This window comes from Pelodiscus sinensis, chromosome 3, assembly GCF_052426305.1.
Source record: "Pelodiscus sinensis isolate ZL-2025 chromosome 3, ASM5242630v1, whole genome shotgun sequence".
Classification (NCBI taxonomy): Eukaryota; Metazoa; Chordata; order Testudines; family Trionychidae; genus Pelodiscus; species Pelodiscus sinensis.
The window spans coordinates 97,339,798-97,356,209 of NC_143054.1; the positions used below are offsets into that span (position 1 = coordinate 97,339,798).

The following is a 16,412-nucleotide window of genomic DNA, read 5'->3' on the forward strand; positions in this document are numbered from 1 at the left end:
TCTCTGAATAGTGCTGTTTTTCTTGTATAGGGTGTGAGATAACTGAAGAAAACTAGGGGTTTTCTCAGTAGGAAATAAAATGACAAGTAACATCCCACCACTATCCTTTGACATTTATGTAGCAGTTCATGCAAATGGCTTAGCAGGTATTTTCTAGATTGATATAAAAGTTGCAGGGTTGATGGTGATCTCACGATATCATTTACTGCTTGGAGTGAATGATGTTACACTTCAGAAGCCCACACTTGAAGACTGGTATTGAATCTTCAATATCTTCTACTCCTTTTTTGCTTCAATACCTCCAAGCTTCTCTCTTCTCCCAAACAGAGGTGCAATTTTGATGGCTGAACTGAGGGGAGGGAGGGAGGAAAACATTTTCAGGTTGAAGGAAATATTTTTATTACCTGAAGTACTTGTTGCTGTTGAATATGTAGGTGTGTTTTGCCCCTTTTAAAGCAAGATTTAAAAACATCTAGCTCAATTTTTCAACAAAATATTTTGAAATGAAAAGTCAACATATTTTGTTTAGAAAATATCTCAGCAACTATTTTGACTTTTTTATTAACATTTTATATTCATCTGAAACTATTAGACAAATCCATGGATAGCACCAATCTCCCTGAAACTGCATTTTTGGACAAATAAACTTGTTGACAGAAAAAAAATTCTCTCACCTCTACTTTTATACTCTGACAGATAATGTACACATTGTAATGCTTAGTATTTTCATGTGGTGTTATTTCATTATTTGTATTACTATTCAAGAAGAAGAATGAAGAGTGGATTCTTGTTAGCATTCGGTCTTATTACAGTAAAACTCCAATTGTCCGGCATCCAGTGGTCCGGCACTCCTAATAGTCCGGCCCCAACTGGAACCCAGAAGTGCTCCGGCCCCAACTGGAACCCGGAAGTGCTCCTGCTAGCTGGACAATTGGAGCTGCTCCGGGCACTTCCCCAAGTCCGCTGCTAAAACTGACCAGCTGTGGACCTGGGGAATTGGTGCAGAGCACAGCAGCTGGGGTGCTGCCAGGTTGGTCCCGCAGCACCGCTCCTCACCCCCTTGCTCAGCGCCCGGCAACACCCCAGCTGCTCTGCCCCACGGCTTCCCCAAGTCCGCTTCTGCTGAAACTGACCAGCGGCGGACTTAGGGAAGAGCGGGCAGAGCAACTGGGGTGCTGCCTGGTTGGTCCCGTAGTGCTGCCCCTTACCAACACCTGGTTCACCCCATGCTGCCCTCCTCCCCCCCCCCCCCGACCTATCACAGCCCCCCTGCCGGACTACCTCCTGATACTTCAGCATATCTGATAATCCGGCACCCCCTGGCTCCCAAAGGTGCTGGATTATTGCAAGTCTGCTGTACTTGTTTTTTCCTCTCAGGCGAACAGCTAGAACTGACACTGTGCTGTCAGTGGGTGTGCTTTTGGTCTATAGTGTCAGGATAACAATAAACAGTAGACTAGTGGAGTTGGTGTCATTTCCTTCTATTCCAGTTTGAGAGAGTGCAGTTTCTTCTCCTTCATCCTGAGTCTGCATGAGAGATCCAAAGTAATTTCAATGGCAAAAACTTTATCAGTTTATTCTTCTTTCACTGGATTTTGCAGTTGCTTTGGACTTCATTGGAGTTGTATAAGTATCTGGAGTCATAACAAACAAGGCACATGCAGTGTATGTTCAGAAAGAAACCCATATTTATTTCCTTTAATGACAACATTAGAGACTCTCATAAAAAGCCAAGCTTCCACACACACTTTCTCTTGGCTGCACTTTACTAAAACCCAACAAGTTTCATCTGAAGAAGTGGGTTGTGCCCACAATAGCTCACAATACCATCTATATGTTTCATTAGTCTTTAAGGTGCTGCTAGACTATTTGTTGTTTTTTAAAGTTTTTCATTGTTTTTGTCAGGGATATCCTAGTCTGAGTTAGAACTTGCGGTTCAGAATAGTATACTAAAACAAATAGTTTGTCGGAGGCTGGAAATGGATGACAGGAGTAGGGATCATTTGATGCTTGTGTTCTGTTCACTCCCTTTGGGGCACCTGGAATTGACCACAGTTGGAAGAAAGGATACTGAGTTAGGTGGACTTTTGGTCTGACCCAATATGGTCATTCTTACAGTCTTAGAAATTCATATCCTGTTTAGAGTTATTCACAGGCAGTTCTAACTGGTATATTTCCTAGAAAGTCATCCTTGTTGACATTAGACATCACAGAGACAGCCACCTACAAAATCAAAGCATCTGCAAAAGCACTCCAGGAATAATATGATGACTGGGAATGTAATATGTTAAGATATCATCCTAGGGCAGCATCATCATAACTTACTGTGCTTGTGGCAACCTATGATAGAATCCATTTATTTATTTTTATATTGTTAATTTTGAGTCAAGGCTGCTAAATAGCCCATCTACCACCATAAATGATAAAAACAAGGAGATAACATGCTAAGTCCCAAAATACCCATCTTCACTTAGTGGATGAGTTTTCCTTTATCATCCTCAGTTTTCTGCACTTCTGCCATCCAGACTACACATTTATCCAGTCTCATTTAGACCTGGTTAAGTGTATGTAATGTTCATGTCCTTTGATTGATTCATAAAAGGGTGGTGTAGCTTTCATGAATTACATTGTAAGTGGATTGTATGTCTAAGTATAAATGAGGCTTGCTGTGAGACAAGCTTTTCTATAATGTTTAGGTAAAGTTATGTACATGGATGGTCAGTATCGTTAGCGATCATTAGACATTTAGGTAGAAGCTACTGAACTGAAATTTGCATCTGTGTGCATGTTGATGTGAAAGCTGCATGTTGGCTGTTCAGGGTAAAGATGAAGAGACATAGGTTGTTGTCTTTGCTCACCAGGAGCATATTCAGAACACAGCTGGACATTTTTGACAAAAAATGGAGGTTTGAGGAAAAACAGAAACAAAAAAAAATGTTTCTGTTTTTCATCTAAATTGAGCCTCTGGTCATAGAGCTGAACTGGCTTCATTAGGAAACGGAAGTAATTGGCAGATCAGAGTAGTTCTATCAGTCAGACTTCATGGAGCTCCAGATGATAATTTTAAATAAAGGGGGAAACTCTGTTTAATTTTAGAAATTCAAAAGTAACCAGTGTCTGAAATATTATAATTTTTTTTTTGAGAGAGAGAAGTTTGGAAATCTAGTTGTAATCAGAGGAGTATTAGAAAAACTGTATACAAAACTTTAAAAATGGACCATACTTTTCTTAGCAAAAGTAGTAAAGATTTTCATTCAAATATGTAGAGAATTCAGTTGTTTTCGAAAGAGTTGTTATGAAAATGTAGAGAATAAGGTAAATTAGTCCTTCTTTAAATTCACTTAACATTGGAATTGCTAACAGTGTTACCTACCATAGAGTTTATGCTTTCAGAGCATTTTATTTAGAAACACTTTTTGTTTATTTACTTTTTAAAAAATATTTTATTTAGATAAGGAAATAATGTGTGTTTTTATTTTCAAACATAGTTTGATAGATTTTGTGTGTGCTTTAGAACTTGCTGATAGAAAGTAAAAATTTAAAAAACAACAAATAGTCTAGTAGCACCTTAAAGATTAACAAAACATGTAGAAACAAAAGAAAGGACTATGTAGCACTTTTTAAAGACTAACAAGATGGTTTATTAGGTGATGAGCTTTCGTGGGCCAGACCTACTTTCTCAGATCAAATTCTGGAAGAGAATTGGCAGATCCATTAATGCAGGGGTCCCCAATACGGTGCCCCAATGCAGTGCCTGCGGGCACCATGGCACCCACTGGGGCATTTAAGTGCCCCTGTGCCGACTATCGAGGGAGCGCATGCCGCCACGCAACAGCTGAGAGGGGAGACACTGGTTTGCATCCGAGGGAGCACATGCGCGGCATTTTCAAATGCTCATGCAACAGCTGAGAGAGGAGACACCCGGCATGCCATGACGTCACAGCCCGGGACTTTAAATTTAAAAACTGCGTGGCCCAGCTCCAGGCCCGGCACCTGGTCTTGGGTCACGGAAGCAGCTGGGGGTGGAGCAAATCATGTGTGAGGGCACAGGGGCATGAGAGGAATGGGGGCAGAGGTTGGTGAGGGGGTGGGCATCAGAGAAAAAGAGGGCAAAGGGGGCAGGAGCAGTGAGAGAAGGGGAGCACGGGGAGGGTGCAGGGGTAAGGGAAGGTGCAGGTGCAAGGGGATTCTGGAGGTGAAGTAGAAGGGCCAACATCTTTAGGGGAGGGACCAGCACCAGAGGAGAGAGGCAGGGCAGGTGTGTAGAGGGAGGTGTTAAGAGAGGGGGTAGCTCACGTGATCGGAGTGGGCACAGCAGGGAGAGAAGGGCTGGTGGAGGGGGGCAGGTCTCAGGAGGGATGAGGGCAGGGAGAAGGGCAGGATTCAGAACAGCAGAGGAGGGTGAGAGGTTGGGGGGCAGCAGGCACCAGGGGAGCTGATGGAGGAAGGGGAGGAGACATGGCAGCAAATGGTGGGGACATGGTGGGGATGGGGAGTGTGAAATTTAAAGGTGCCATGATTTGGGGGGGGTGCTTTTTTTGCTCAATATTTGGACAGCCCCCCTTTTTATTAATGCAGAATTTTGTTAAAAATGGATTACAAAATAATTAAAACAAAAATTATCCAACTAAATTAAGTTTCTATCAAATTTACCCAATGTACATTTAATATGAAAATAGCCTTCAATTTTCTCATTTGACGCCTTTCTTCTATTTTTTTTCTCCAAAGGGGGGGCCGAATAATTGCTGAATAATTTAATTAATACCTTTTACATGTAAAATTACCTTTTTTATCTTATGGATTAATATATTATGTAATATTAAATATGATGTTTTCGTATTATTTAATGTACAAATACAAAATAAGCCTTGAAAAATTGTTGGCACCCGCCACACTCTTCTGAAAACATGAATGTGCTATTGGCCACAAAAAGGTTGGTGACCACTGCATTAATGAGTGGACACTAGACTATTTGAGTACTATTAGACTCTTTGTTGTTGTTTAAGTTTTTCCTGTTACAGTCTAACTTGGCTATACCTCTGAAGCTGATAGAAAGTAGTTTGTAAGTACAGTAAAAATGTATTATTTTCAAAACTGGCATGTTTTAATAAAAAGCTTTAGTCATTTAAATGTTCTAATTAATGAAGACACAATTAGATCTAATGTGGTGTCTTCCTGCAAGTCATGAATTCCACTGAAGAATGTTCTGACTTGAGAAGACCTTGCTCCAGTTATTCCCCATTTAAGTTGTCAATTTAAATAGCTAACACTTTTCTGAAGTGGCTGGTAAGATTTATTCCATCTGTATGAATTATTCTATTTTTATCTCTTTTAAAAATTGCAAATGGATGTTTGTTTTTTTCTGAAAAAAGGGGGAAGAATGAACAGATAGCTGTACTGAGAGGAAAAATTGAATTAAAAAAAAAGGATGTGCCATGCCAGAGAAATAGTTTGAATATATTATATACAAAAAATCCTGTTTTAAATAAATTTGACCATTGCAAAGTCAAGCATTCAGAAGTTAGGAAATGCCACAGTTCCTTATTTTGTCTTCCTTGTGAAGATCTATTGTGATAATTTTGCACAAAATCGTATAGAATCATATAGAAGGTCAGTGGCAAATCATTTTTTTTTTAAGAAATTTTGTTTAGAATTCCATGCTTCTTTTTATTACCTTTATATGCAGTAGGTTTCTTGTACCTTAGCTGAGATGTTTTATGTTAACGGTGAGCAGGATATATTGAGACAGGTGAATTAAAATCCAGTACACGAGGTAAAATCTAAATGTACAGTACCTGACCTGGAAATATTTAAAGGTTCTTCTTGCTTGTTCACTGGAGGCAAAGCAATTGAGGATAAATATGTAAATATTTATATAAATAGTTTTATGAAATAATTGTAAACTTTACTGTGCCTCAGCAAGCACAGTGGCATCAACCAGAGTGTCTTTTTTTTCATCGAAACACAATTCCTATTCATTCATTGATCTTTTCAACTCATTACTTCTAAAGCATATTAGTTAAATATACAATAGATGACATAAATATGGGGAATCACAGCCATCCCTTGTGATCTGCTTATATGCTATAATAAAAAAAACCTGATAGGGTAATTGTTTTCTGTTTTAAATAACCTTGATTCATATCCGAAGTAAAAGGTGTTTGGAACCTTTAAAATATGGAGAACCTTTAATATGTGGAGAAGCTTATTATTTTGCATTCTGCAATATTACTGAAGTGTATCCTTTTGTAGACCTTGTACATGTATGTGGAAGAAAAAATAGTTTTTACCTTGACCAGAAAGAGAGAACAACTGTGTGTTTCTAAGCTTTAAAGCATCCATCAGGTATTTCCAAGCTGGTCGTTTTTTAACAGAAAATCATGATGTTGCTTTAGTGAACATATAGGGAGAACTAATCTGTATTGTTTATCTTGCGTCCCCCTTGCTTTCTCAAACACTTACATGACAGAAGCATTAAGACTTTCTGTAACCTTTAGCTGTGCAGTTTCACTGTACAGCAAACTACTAGACAAAACCTGACATTTTATTTCATCACTGATCACATTTCCAGTAGACAATAAATATAAACTTCTGTAGACAGATGTATAGAACTGGATATACAGTTATATGGTGAAATCTGGGTCAAGATGCTTTAAATCACAGTTTATGCCTTTGTATTATTGAAATATTAGTATAAAATTCATACAGACTGATGCATGACCTCTTCCTTGCACTTATAAGAGTCCCACTACTCATCCAGACTGTTGCTGGGTACAGTGCCCTGCCGAAAGAATTCTGCTTCATATAGGGCCCAAATCAAATAATCATTGATGTCAATGGGATTCTTTCAGTTGGCTTTGAGGGGCTTCAGAGAAGAACCTTACTCTGTTGTCCAAATTGTGATGTTGTACAAAACAAAAAAATGAAAGACTTTCAGATCTCTTATATAACCCTATGCTGTCTTCAGATAGATTTACCTGAAGTAAGTAGAATGTTCACCAAGTTTTTCTACTGTTAGGCGCACAAAATAAAGCTCCCCTTTGAGGACAGGTTCAAACAGCAGGAGGTAAAAATTGTTTCCCCCTCAGAACATGCAAGAGATTAGCATGGGGAACAGAGAGCTCCAAAGGGGTTAGGGTTGCAAAAGCTTTGGAGGACAGGGTCATAATTCAAAATGATTTGGATAAACTAGAAAATAGTCTGAGGTAAATAGGATAAAGCTTAAGTACTCCACTTAAGAAGGAACAATCAGTTACAAACATACAGAATGGGAAGTGATTGTCTAGGAAGGAGTATTGCAGAAAGGGATTGAGGGGTCATAGTGGACCACAAGCTAAAAATGAGTCAACAGTGTGACACTGTTGCAAAAAAAGCAAACATGATTCTGGGATGCATTAACAGGAGTGTTGTGAGCAATACACGAGAAGTCATTCTTCCGCTCTACTCTGCGCTGGTTAGGCTTCAGTTGGAGTATTGTGTCCAGATTTGGGCACCACATTTCAAGAAAGATGTGGAAAAATTGGAGAAAGTGGAAAACAAAAATGATTAAAGGCCTAGAAAACATGAGCTATGAAGGAAGACTGAAAGATTTGGGTGTGTTTAGTTTAGATAGCAGTTTTCAAGTATTTAAAAAGGTGCTACAAGGAGGAGGAAGAAAAATGGTTCTCCTTGGCCTCTGATGATACGAAGTTTTTCCTTATGTCCAACCTAAACATCCCTTGCTGCAATTTAAGCCCATTGCTTCTTGCGCTAAGTGTCAGGGTGGTTAAACACTGGAATAAATTGTCTAGGGAGGTTGTGGAATCTTTGTTACTGGAAATATTTAAGAGCAGTTTGATAGACATCTATCAGGGATGATATAGACTGTGTTTGGTCCTGCCAAAAGGGCAGGGGACTAGACTTGATGATCTCTCGAGGTCCTTTCCAATTCTAGTATTTTATGAGTCTATTAAAATGGAGTTTTTCAACAAATATATTAGGGATTAGACAAAAAAAAAATGCCCACAATATTGCTACATCTGCATCCTTCTCTCCTGCTTCAAACCACAAGCAGTTGTCATGGAAACGACAAAACTTTGGTAACGGTAGTTTAGCTATTCATTATTAGCAACAGGTTTGTTTTTCAATAAGATCATATATTTATCTTTTTAAGACCGCAAACTCTTTACAGAAGGAAACATCTTTTCGGGAGGATGTATGTGTGCAGTGCATCTTTTCGGGGGGATGTATGTGTGCAATGGTGAGAGCTCAAACAATGATTGGGTCTTGTAGGGATTATTGCAATACAAAGATTTAAATATTGTTGTTTGATTTTATTATGTCCCTGTGTTGCTTCCTTTTTTTAAAAGGTCTATGGAAATGCAGGATCTAACAAGTCCTCATAATCTTGGAAGCAGTGATAATCCGGGTAGTTCCAAACTGGATAAATCTAATCTCAGCAGCACATCCATCACCACAAATGGAACAGGAGGTAAGTGTAAGACATCATCAATGCACGGAAAGTTGCTATATATCATTTTGCTATTTTTAATAAACTTTTTAAGTTCAGCATTTCAGTATAGTGGTGAGCATAAGCCAGATATCAGCCATCAACAAGAAAGCTAAATAGAACATTTTAATTGTGTACAGTTGTTTCCTTTTAATTCTGTTCAACAACTTGAAACTTAATGAGGAAAGATATTGGGTCTTAAACCCAGTTGTCTACAAGTATTGAAAGTATAACATAAATAATGGTTGTAATATACCAGTCTTTCTCACCGTATAATGCTCAAAATATAGAAGCCCTAGAAAGGGATCTTATGAGGTCATCTAGTCCAGTCCTCTGTACAAAGGTAGGATCAAGTAAATGTATACTATCCCTGATAGATCTTTGTCTAACCTGTTTAATTACTACTGCTCATTACTTAATTTATTAATTAAATGATTGCTGCTCTGTGTACCACTATAAAGACATCATTGGTGAAGTTTAGATCAATATTACATTTTAATGCTAATAATGGTTTATGCTGCCCTTGGTCTACTGAGTAATCTGAAAGTGACAATGCACAGGGTGAGCAAAGATATCAAAACAGGTGAAATCCTGGTCCCTGTGGTGTCAATAAGTATTGTGCTATTGATTTCAGCAAAGCCAGGATTTTACCCGTGTTTCTTAGGTTTTGTACATTAGTGTGCACTGCATTGGTATATTACCATTTTATGGTTCAGTTCTTTCTTACCACAATATTTGCTTCTCTCTATGCAAAAATTCCATTAATATCTGTGAAAATTTACCTGTGCATATGGAGGCAATAGTCCCCTGTAGAAATATCTTTAGATTCAATATATTCACCTTTAAACACCAAATACTGTACTAATGTTCCAGAATAAGAAGGGGCTGAAACTAAAATTAGATCTTTGAGAGCACTAATATTTACATGTATATATTTTACTTAAATAAACCAGCTAGAATAATACTCACAAAAGCAATACCATACAGTTAAACACTAGGCTCAAAGTGCAAAAACACCTACTGGCATTGAAGAATATCCATGTATATTGAGAAGACATTCAGACAATGAATCTTTATACCATTCCCATTCTCAGGAGACAACATGACTGTTTTAAATACTGCAGACTGGTTGCTGAGTTGCAGCACTCCCTCTTCTGCAACAAGTATGAGAGATTATGGTACAATGCATGTGTGTGACTGTGTGGCTCCTGACTGCTGTGTTACATTTCTCTTGATTTCTTTAATTCTTTTTCTCTGTGATTTAGAACATTTTGTATTTGATTTCCTACTTCTCAGAGTCCTTGTACAATGTTGGTAAATCAGGAAGCCACAATAACAAACTGTTTTTTAATCATACTTGTTAAGCCATTTCACTAGAAATAAGAATTTTAATTGTCCTAGAATGAGATTAACTGTACACAGCCTCATAAAACCTAATGGCATCATTTTCAGAGTCTGAGAATCCATAGTTCTGATTGACACGTGAGATGATGTCGGCAGGGGTGGGGCAGCAAACTGTTGAAAATGGTGGCTCTTGTCTAATACCACAGAAAACAACTTCAGATTTGGCCCATTACCACACTAGGGACATATCTCTCAAAAAGAGGACTGTCCTATATAGAACAAGACAAGTGGCCTTCCTGTGATCACCTACGTTAACTCTGTAATAAAGACACACCCTGCGAGGCTGATTTTGAAAGTTTGGCTGAGACCAATTTTCAAATCCTTTCTATGAAGCTGGATTCTCATGCTTTGGACACTCAAACTTCTTTGCATTTACAGTTTTAGGTTTTGCTCATACAAGATCCTGCATGCATGGTTTTGGAGGTCGGTATTGAGGTCCGCTGAATATATAGTCATATTTGATATGCATTTTAATGAAATCCATTGTATTGTGTATCATGTAATCTAAATATTTTAAGATAATGTGTAGAGTTGTTCTTAGTACACACACAAATTCTAACCATAATCTATTATTCTGAAAGGCCCTGTTGGAGAATATGACACACATACTTAGCTTTGTATGTTTAGGGACAGAATTAGTCAGGTTTCAGAAAGTTGCCTTTACACCCCCCCCCCCCCAAAAAAAGTTTGAAATGACTCCATATGTGCAAGTCAGCCACTATAAGGTATTATAAAAATATCTTCTATTTGTCCCACAGAGGAAGTGCCATGCCAGGATAAATGGCTTATTATGGGGGCTAGACAGCTATGTGTGAAAGTAATAATTTAGTCTGATTATGGAATAACTCATCTGTTCTAATCTGTTATTTTAGTAAGTACAGGTGAAGGAAAAAGTACATTGCCACACACATCTTAGTTCCTAGCTAAGCGGCAAGGGGGAAATCTAGTGGGTAGACACATGCTACCCCAGCAGGTGTCCTCACTGACCACCTGCATCTGTGGTTGCATAGTATTTGCTTGGTGAACTGTGTGTGATTAGAGTATATGCCTCTGTGTATTGAGTTATGCCATCGGATGTGCATGGCTGCCTTTGGTCTGTTCCCTGCATGTGCTTCCTTTCACACCCATCAATCTTAGATGTTCTGTAACTTTTTTCTCTGACAGTCCCCTTAGCACTTCCTCAAGTCCTAGCTAATGATAACCCCATCCAGCATGTATGTTCCCTTGATTGCTCCTGTATTCTTGCACTGGAGTCACAGACTACATCTTCCATTCTCATCTGAGTATAGCATCCCGCCTAAGTCCCACAGCTGGAAAGGTTGCTTGGCTGCGCTGACTTTATCCCAGCCCGTTACTGCTGGTCTCCTGTGCTGCGGTGTGTAGCCTATTATCTTCCTTTGCTCTTTGAGGAGCATCTTCGCTGCCTGCCAACTACTTTTCTCCATTATCACAAGTCCTCAGGCTTGGATGTTAAGTGAAAGGAGGGCTCACTTAAGTCATTTGGCTAACTTTCTTGTACACCTCCCTGGATTGATCTGCTAAAGGATCCATTGTTGCTTGCTCTCATTGGCCCCTCTTCTCCCTCATCTGCGACTGCTTTCAAATGCAGTAGAACCTCAGTGTTACTAACACCTCAGGAATGGAGATTATTCATGACTCTGAAGTGTTCGTAACACTGAACAAAACATTATGGTTGTCCTTTCAAAAATGTACAGCTGGAACATTGACTTATTAAAGCTTTGCTATGCAGAAGAAAAATGAAGCTGCCTTTCAACCATCTTAATTTAACTGAAACAAGCATATAAGCAGTTTCCTTGCATTAACATTTAAAAAGAAAACTTTCTTTCCCTTTCTGCTGCCTGATTGCATACTTCCAGTTCCAAATGAAGTGTGTGGTTGACCGGTCAATTTGTAACACTGAAGCTCTAGTGTATAAGGCAGAACAACAGTAGTAGAATCTGCTGCCCATCTGATTTATTGTATGGGTTAACCCTCTGTAGTTCAGCACCCTCGGGACCTTATTGGTGCCGAACCAGAGAATTTGCTGAACCACGGGAAGTCAGTATTGTCTAGCAGCTTTTATTAGGCTCTTAAAAGACATTTAGGAGTAAATTAGAGCTAAATATTAGCACAGAACACTGAGGGCCAGCTGTAAACAAACTGCACCAAACTTGGTCAAACCCATGATAAGTGGACATCCAACTAACTAAAATCATGCAAGACCACAAATGTTGCCAGACTAGAGTGTGCTGAACTAGAGAGGTTCAGCCTGTACCATTTCACATTCTCAGTCCTTAAAATATAGTTTATTTGTTAAAATGAAGTTTTGTATGTCATTAGTTTCAGAACACGAGTCAGACAGCTTGGCCATCGTGTGCCATTAAATCAAGTAAATAAAGTCAGTTGTAAAAGATGTTACTTATTGGGAGCTACATTCAGCACTCCAATATACTTCAATTTTATTTTTAGAACTTCTGTTTTGATTTTGATTTAAAATAGGGAATAACTGATGCTTTAGAAATAATACAGAATCTTATTTATACTCTGAAAGCAGTAATTAAAAATGATTTGTAATTCCAGTCTTTGTCACCCTACTCCCTTTCTATGATAGATCTTGTAGCAGTGTCAGAACACTGCGTGATGCCACACACCGTGTTGTATATGCTACAAAACCTAGGCAAAATAGTGTGTTTAAATGGTGTGATCTTGTATTTTTATTGCCTTTTTTATTTTAAAGTTGCACTCTTTTTTGTTTGTTTAATGGTTTTACTTCATGGTGTAATTATGTGCAACATGAAAAATAAGGGCAGTATTCCAAAAGTCTAACGATACAGAGAAAAGATCTTGCTGAATTCCTTACTCTAATAAAAACCGAATGAAACAGATTAGAGCTGTTTTAAAATCAAGGGTATCTCAAAAGATATTTTCCAGATGTACTGTTCACAAAATGTAATTCAAACTTGGTGTTTTTATCAAATTAATTAAAGAGTTAAAAGTGGGGGGGGGGGAGTGATTGTTTGGCAGGGAGAGGAAAATTGGGTGAATATCTGTGCCCAGGAAAGTGTGCTGCATGTCATGATGACTGGAGCGAAGGATAATTCAATACATTACTTTTCAATGCCGTACTTTATGCAGTTATGCATATACTGAAGTGCTTTTCTGCATATGTATCAGTCTAGCTAGAAGAGAGAAATGATGATCCTCTGGCTAGGGGCATTAACCTAGGACTTGAGAGATGTAATTTGAATTCCCTGCTCTACTAGAGAGTCTCTATATGATCTTTAGCAAAAAATTAGCATCACTGTGCCTTGGTTTTCCATCTGTAAGCTGGGTTAATAGCACTTCCCTATTTCGTAAGGATATTATAAAAATAAATATAAATAAAGATTGTGAGGTAGTCAGAGACTGCTGTGATGGGAGCCATAGAGAGAGAGAAAAGGAGGTTAATAAAAAGAGCAAAGACTGCAGAAAAGACCAAATTAGGAAACTGCATAATTCTGATATATGTAGAGAGAGGGGAGGCAAGGCCTGAGTCTCTTCTCAATGAAATCAGTAAGAGGTGTTCTCTTTCACAGCACAACTGTCATTTATAGAGCAAATACCCTTAGGTTGTGTTCGTATTAACAGCGATGCAAGACAATCTTTGCCTTATGGAAAAAAAGCCTTCCTTAATTTCTCATATGGATTGTATTTAGTATAAAAATACATTCCCTAAATTTTGGCATACATCTTTTTGTTCCAGCTGCTTTCTCATTGTAAAAACTATTTATTATCAGTGCAAAGAAATGTCACTCCATTTCCACATTTAATCTGAACTATCCATCTCTTGGAAATGATCTCAAGTCAGAGATGCAATGAAATGTAGTATTTGGTTTAAGAATATGCTGTTGTTGATGATGATTTTTTTAACTCCTTTTAAAAATTCTGTGGAGCAAGTTCAGTGGACTTCTGAAGAAGTAACTCCTCCTTTTGGGTACTTCAGTTGATATTGCTAACTTTGACTTTTTCAGAACCATATTCATGACACTGTTTCCCGGTCATGTGGAGTAGAGAACAGGAGGACCACTGATAGGAGTAAACTACTTTGACCTATTTCTTCTATCCTACACTATGAAGTCAACCAACCACACTGGAGTTGTTCAGGCTGCCAATTTGATAGCACCCTGAAATATTCATAGCCCATATTAAGATTTACACGATTCCTATAAATAGTCAAAAAGTAAATTTCCATAGTCTTTCTTTGAACTTTGAATGTAGACAGTGTCCCAAATTTTATCTCTAATATGTGGCCATGTGTTTTTTGTGGTGTTGCTTTTAAGTATTAATCACCCAACTCACACATTTGCCTATGAAAGCTCCAGTATGGATGTGGGACAAATGTGTGTGTGGGTGTGTAATTTCAAACAGCTACAATAGATCCCATAGTTTGTAAAAGCCATCAAAGAATTTAGCTGAGATTTTGAGGGTTCCTTCCCCAATTTGCTAAGGACTTGTCAATGTTGCGTAATTGATCAGCCAAACAACACTGGTATAATTATACTTCTCTTGTTCAGGTAGTCAATTTTCCATTGTAAGCCCTTAAATTCCTTTGAAAATTCCAGCCTTTTTTGTTCTTAGAATGAAAATGCACAATATACCACATGTCTAATAAAACATAGAAGGCCTGATTCTAATTTATACTTAGCCCCTTATATCACTAGCTTTGTAAAAGAGCCTTAAAATTAATGAAAACCAGCCCCTCCCTCAGTATTTATCAACTGGTAAATAATATATGCTGTAAATATGCACATCTACTTACCTGAGTGTTGTGAATGTAACTGTGATAATTTTAGCTATAATTTTTAATTTTCCTAGGGCAGCTTAGCCTCTGATAAAAGCAGACATCTCTGTTGGGAAAAAGTTTGCACTGTGAAAAGCAATATGCTGCTAGAAGAGAACAAAAACATATTGTACTGGTTCTCAAGCATAACTATTTTTTATATGCTATATACTCTTTTCTCTTTCCTGTTCACTGGTTTTCAGGAATTGCTAGAATCAATTAGATTTAGATTGCAATTAATCAGATAATTATCAAAGTCTTTCAATTAGATACATAAATAGATGCATGTGTGGCCATTTCAGAAAGTTCATAGCAGATTGTTCTCATAAAATTCTAAACTTTTCAATCGCATGTCTGTTCTAGCTGGACTGCCACTCGTGACACTGGCATGAGGTCTCTGATGTAAATTTAGAAATAAAATCTCATGTCTACTTATTCTTCTATGTAGTGTCTCTTCTTGCAGTCAAAACAGAGCCTATGAACAGCAGTGAAACCACCACCACTACCACAACTGGAGATGGATCGCTTGACACTTTTACTGGGTCAGGTAAAGCTATAATAAGATCACATGTTATGAGATACACACTAGTACAGCATTGGTAACTTTCACTATGAACATGTCAGTGCATGGAGAACTTCTCTTAAATTTTGTGAAAGTTATAAAGTAGCTTTAATACCAAAGAGTAATAATGCCTTTTTTGAAAACACCTTAACTTGCAATTCTTATCAGCTATGTTCTTAAGAAACTTATATTTACAGTCATTCTTGTGTGCAAGAATATTTAAGTAACAATGGTCACAATTGACCTATTTTTTATAGTTTGTAGGTTCATATAATATCAGCGAGAGTAAGAAAAAACCAGATTGTAATTATTGTAACCAAATTTTATTAGCAATTATAATTTATAGAATTTAAATCTGAAGACTATATTGCTTTAGTAATCCTAACCTTAATTCCAGTAGTGCTTATTAGCTGATGAGGCTGTCCTAAATTATCTTATCCAGGGATCTCAATGTGAAGTATCTGTTTGATTCAATATAAATAAACTTTATCTTCCCAGTTGTTTAAAAAAAAAAAATAAAATTATTTGCAAGTAGCTGCCTGAAAAGAATTAAAGGTACAAGAAAGTACATATTTTTTGCATTATAATTCAATATTGGCTTTTGGTCATGTTAATATTAAAGCAGAATAATAATCCACCTATAAACATCTTTGGAACACATAGAAACTAGTATGAGTCAACGAAAACTCTCCATTGACTTCAGTAGATTTTGGATCAGGCCCATTACATCCAAGTTCTCATGGCACTTACAGAAAGCTGAGAATAAGTTAGCTTTGTTATTGAGGATATGATGTCCCTAGGGTTGTTTACAGAAGTTATGTGTATAGAAGATGAAGGTTTGGGTCAGCTGAAACTTTTTGTTAAAATAATTCCAAAATGTTTTGTATTGATTTTAATCTTTTTTCTTTCCTTTTAAACTTTTTATTAATCTAAATATCTTAAATTCTGAAACAAAGTAATTTCATGCAGGAAAACTGTTTGGGTTTTTTTGGTCTAAAAGAGGTCAAAACAAATTATATAGACAACTTAAAAACTTTGTTCAACTTATACGTTGAAAGATTTGTCAAAATGGACTCATGAACAGTTTCATTTTGCCAAATCAGAAGTTTTTAGACAAAAATGTGATTAGTTGAAAAATT

The 16,412-nt window shown here is 37.5% G+C and overlaps 1 protein-coding gene across 21 annotated transcripts in view; it reads left to right on the forward strand.

The window, feature by feature from the left end:
* EYA4 (EYA transcriptional coactivator and phosphatase 4) overlaps nt 1-16,412 on the forward strand; it is a 218,536-nt gene that overhangs the window by 139,182 nt on the left and 62,942 nt on the right. For 12 of the 21 annotated variants that reach the window (XM_075924201.2, XM_075924202.2, XM_075924200.2 and 9 more), the window contains 3 exons: nt 8,349-8,470; nt 9,583-9,651; nt 15,160-15,258. In XM_075924201.2, coding sequence (XP_075780316.1) covers nt 8,349-8,470; nt 9,583-9,651; nt 15,160-15,258 — 290 coding nt within the window. The remainder of the gene's footprint in view (nt 1-8,348; nt 8,471-9,582; nt 9,652-15,159; nt 15,259-16,412) is intronic. The other 9 variants (XM_075924210.2, XM_075924209.2, XM_075924203.2 and 6 more) reach the window with 5 other exon arrangements.